The sequence below is a fragment of the Plasmodium fragile genome (assembly GCF_000956335.1).
Source record: "Plasmodium fragile strain nilgiri unplaced genomic scaffold supercont1.142, whole genome shotgun sequence".
Lineage (NCBI taxonomy): Eukaryota > Apicomplexa > Aconoidasida > Haemosporida > Plasmodiidae > Plasmodium > Plasmodium fragile.
In genome coordinates, this window is record NW_012192722.1 from 1 (window position 1) to 4,951 (window position 4,951).

Sequence of the window (4,951 nt, forward strand, 5' to 3'; positions counted from 1 at the left end):
AACCCTAAACCTAAACCCTGAACCCTAAACCCTGAACCCTAAACCCTGAGGACGGGGATGTGCTCTCCTGCTGGTCTGGACTCTTGGGATTGTCATCAGTTTTATCTGTAATTTCGAATAGGGGCAACAGAAAAGAATATGCAAGCAAGTGCAGTTCGTGGTCGATGGTGGGCCACATGATTGACTACACGGTTCTCTTCGGTCCATCGCTGCATGGTTAGGCCACACGGTCGGCACCATTGGTGCCACGGGAACCGACGACAGGGACGGCGGGGAATGGCGTCGGGGCATGGCACGGGGGTAGGGTGCCACTCCGGGAAAAGACTCTCTCTCTTTCCCACACACAACACACGCACAGACTGTGTGCGTGTCTGTCGACGTCTGTACGTCGCACGCTGCCTGCAGGGGTTCTGCCGCGGCCGACCCGTCGCTTAGCCGCTGACTGCGCCGCTCACTCTCATTCGACGTTTGGTTTCTCTGTGCCCCGCTCGCCGTGGTCTGTCTGCCGCTGGCGCCGGCAATTGTTGTTGTTTCTGTTTTTTCTTTCCTCTTGTATGTCTATTGAACGGTTCTTTTGTATGTGTGCGCTCGAAATTCGTTACCGTTGGCAATAGCATCTGTGATTGCTTTTCCTCCGCCTAAATCTTCATCGGATGTACATGCGGTACTTATAACAACTGCACCCGAGCTCTGTGGGCCCTGCCCCATACCCGCCTTACATTTAGCCTCACCTGATGTGTCCGTTGATGCCGGTGCTCCTGCAACGCCCGTAGCACCGTGGTCTTCCGTTGCTCCTGCCTCTGCACCGCCTGATTTCCCTGAGGGAGGTGGGGTTGCCGCAGGTGGGGGTTGTGGTGTGGGTACTGTTGCTGATGTGACCCCGTTCTCTCCTGCTGAGTCATCTGATCGTGGTTGTACGCCAGATGTTGCTGGTCCTGATGTGCCGTCTGCTGATGGTGCCGAGGGCCTCGCCGCTTTCTGGTCTCCTCCGCCTGCTGCTGACGGTGTTGTGTCTGCAATGAGGACAACGGAAGAAAGATGATAAACAGATGATAAAAAAAAAAAACGACACAAGTGGTACAGAAAGAAGGGGCCGGGACGGTTGGGTCAGGTAACAGCAGGGTGGGGGTCCGGCTCGATGCAGTGGGTCGATGCAGTGGGTCGGCTGCATGGGTCGATGCAGTGGGTCGAGGTAGCCTCGGTGAACTGGGTCAGGCGACAGCACGCGTACGGTAAGGTGGACTGCTTACTCGGTGGACGGACGTGATAGCAGTACACTTTTATTTGTCGTCGTCATCGCGTCCGCGACCGCCGTCCCGCTGCATCCGTCGCCGTCACCGCTACCGTGGCCGTCGTCGCCGCACACTTCGGCTCAACGAAGGGACCGTGCTGTGCCGCCGTGCGTTTGTGTTGTTGTGGTGGCGGCATCCATACGGTACGTATTCGCCCGTATTCGTATTCTTACGGTTCCTTGCATCATTGTCCTGTGTCTTAAATTCCTTTTCTAATTCTTCCTGCACTTTCTTCTCTATCCTTTTAACTATTTCTCTTGCTTCCTTTTTTACCTCGTTCTTTACGGCCTCCACTTTCTTGTTCCCGTCCTCATCCTTAGCTGTAATTTTTCCATCCTTCCCTAGCTCTAGTTGATATTGCTCCCAATCTTTACTACACTCCATTCTTTCTTCTATCTGTGCTATTTCTCCCATTATTCCTCCCTGTATTAACCATTCTGCCATTTCCCCATTTATTATTCCTAGGGCCGTCTGTTTACCCTCATACCCACATTGTTTGCATCTTCCGTCAAAGACTGGACCAGTCAAGGCTTGTCCCCCATATTCGTTTGAGCCCGTTTGCGTCATTATTTCCCATGCATACTCTATACCTCTTTTCCACGATGGCTGCTTCTGACAATATCTTTCTTTCATGAGATGTCCAAAAGTAATTGCTAGCTCGCACCTTAACATATTCTCCGTTTCCTTATCCTTCTCACCTTCTCCTTCTTTATTGGCAAACCACAATGCAGTATTCATAAGTCTACATCTCATGACGTCTGCCACTCGCTGTCCCTTATGGGAATTATGCTGCTGCAAATCCTTCCAATATTTATTGTCACAGTTTGCACCCAAGTGTTCTATGTTTTCGTGGTTTCCTGTCATATAGTCCGCAAAACTGTTTAATACTTGTTCCACTTTTTGCTTCATTTCGCTCTGTATTTGGAATAGGAAAACAGGAAACAAATGTCTGAGTGTATATTCTACCTATACCCGTCTACTCTCGTGTACGTATATACTTATATATATAAACATACCTTTATTATAAATTCCCCTTCCACCCCTTTTATTCTCTTATCCCTTATCCTCTTCTGCTTCCTCCTTACTCTAACTTACATGATAACCGTGCTTTACGAATATTGCATTCTTCCTCTTCTCTAACGCGCTCTTCCAATCACACTCCACTGTTCCGGCCTTCCCCTTCGTCACGGTCTTCGTCGTCCCCGCTCCCGACGATGACGGCGTTGCCACCGGTTTCCCCTGTACTGGTTTGGGCTCGGAGGCGGGTGTGGCGGCGGCAGGCTGGACTGTCTGGTGCCCTGCCTTTAACATTTCATCTACTTTTTCTACTTCCTCCTTTATTTCCTGCACTACACCTTTAACTGCTTCAATTATTTTCTCCTCTTTCATTGCTTTCAAAAGTACCCTCTGGTTCCATGTGTCGTCGTCCTCATCGTTCCCCTTCGTCCACTTCGCCCTGTATTCAGCCCATGGCTTATTGCATACTGCAGGGTTCCCTTGTTTCCTCATCCTTTGTATTACATTTCTATTCCCAAGTAACGCACTCTTTATTGCTGATAGCTTGAACCTCTGCTCAGCATCTCTGTTTCCATATTGCTCATAGTTGCACGTCCCCTTTATCAAAGGGTTGTCGTGTCCTAATAATTGTCCCAGCTCTTTCATTGTGTACCATGCATACCTTAGTCCTCTGGTACTTGTTTTTCCACATTCCATTTCTTTCAATATTTCCTCAAAAACATTTATAACCATACATTTTAATTCTGATTCCTCGTCTTTACTAAGCGCAATTTTTCCATTTATACTTTGCCCTATGTACTTCTGAGGATCCATGAAGAATAATGCTCCGGTCATGATCGTACACCTTATCACGTTTGCAACCGATTGCCCTGCTTTGTGTGTGCGTTGGTAAGGTTCCCAACCAGCGTTAAAGCAATTTGCTCCATATAATTGTACATGTTCTTCTATCCTTTCCATATGATCTATAAAACTATACAATACTGTTTTTGTTTTATCCCACATATCCTTCTATAGGTTATGCATAAAGAAAAGAAATGGACGGAAAAATATGAACGCCTGCATCCTGTATGGAGTGCTAATAGTTGTTTACTAGTTCACGTAGAATTTACTCGCTCTTATACATGGATCCGTCGTGTGCCTTAAATATGTATGCACCCCACTGCTTAACCCCTCTATCTTCATTCCCCTTGTGGTCACCTCAACTTACATCATCCGCCATCGGCTTGTCTTTACTGTTTGTTTCTTGGTCTAGTGGTGATGGTGCGTATGGTCCCGGCTGCCTTGCTCAAAGACAATCCTCCTCCTGCTTACACTCGGACAATCCTTCGTCGAATCGGTCGTGCACGTGGCCGCGTTTGCTCGGAGACAATGGTCCGCCGTCGTGCACGCGGCCGCTTTGGTCGACGCGTGTGCTCGGAGACAATCCTTCGTCGAATCCTGCTTACTCCGGTACTTACCGGGCCACGTTGGTCGACGCGTGTGCTCGCAGAGACAATCTCTCCCTCCTTTCTTACACTCGGCACAATGCTTACTCGGCTACTTCGTTGAATCGTTCTTATACTCGGCTACTTCGTCGAATCCGTGTTGCTCCGGTAGTTACGCGGCCAGGTTTGCTCGCAAGAGCGGTGCTTACTCGGCCGCGTGGGTCGACGCGTCTGAGGGGCTGCGACGTCGAATACGCGGTGCACGGAGACCGATGGTGTGCGCGTAGGCCATATGCTGCAAGCGTGCAAATACAAAACCATGAACGGATGCAATCGCGTGTACGCCGAATATGACAAATAGTATGAGAGGTAGTGGAAAATAAAAGATGGATGCGCGCGCAGGTGCGAGATGCAGGCAATAGAATAATCGCGTGGAACGAACAACAGGCTGGAGTTCGAATGCAATAGCAGAAAGAACAGAAGCATGAAAATTGCGAATAGCGCGCAGAGTAGGCGTAGAATGCAAAAAAACAAAAAAACAACAAACCCACAGAGGCGTGCGATGCACGAAGAGAAATCGCGAAAAAAGCATAGCAAGGCCATGCAAGGGTAAGGATACGTGACAACAGTGAACAAAAGGGGGCTGCGCAGCAGTAGCATACACGAATGCATATGACAAAAGGCGAAAGCGTCGCCTAAACGTGGCGCGCAAATGAAGCATGCAGGAATGCATATGAAAAAGGCGACAGCGGCACAAGAGCAATGCGCACATGAAGCATGCAGGAAAAGCGAATGCAAAAGGGAATGAAAAAGGGATGCAGTACAAAGATAGCAAAGAAAGGAGGAAAACGGGGGGAAAACAACGGGAAAAAAGAGAAAAAAGGAAAAAAAGGAAAACAAAGAGAAAAAAAGAGAACAAGAGAAAAAAGGAGAAAAAAGGAAAAAAAGGAAAACAGGAAAAAAGGAAAAAAAGAGAAAAAAGGAGACAAAAAAAAAACAAAGAAATAAAATAAAATAAAAGAAAGGGCAAAAACAGGAAATATGAAAATGCGGGGCAGAAGAAAAAAGAACGACGGATATAAGCGCAAATGGAAAACGGAAGTAAAAAAGTAAAAGGCACCAAGGCAGGTGTAGAAACAAGAAAACAACAAAATCACCCAAAACAGGGAACATCGGCAGCACGAGGGTGATGAGAATAAAAAAAAAAAAAAAAAAAAA

General features: G+C 47.8%; 1 protein-coding gene across 1 annotated transcript; it reads right to left on the reverse strand.

The window, feature by feature from the left end:
* Positions 1–10: 10 nt before the first annotated feature.
* On the reverse strand, positions 11–3,266 carry AK88_05485 (uncharacterized protein; the record flags this gene model as incomplete). The annotated part of the gene is made up of 4 exons (XM_012483087.1): positions 11–105; positions 603–818; positions 1,466–2,207; positions 2,388–3,266. 4 exons carry the CDS (start codon positions 3,264–3,266, stop codon positions 11–13), a joined length of 1,932 nt encoding a protein of 643 aa, XP_012338510.1.
* Positions 3,267–4,951: the final 1,685 nt, after the last annotated feature.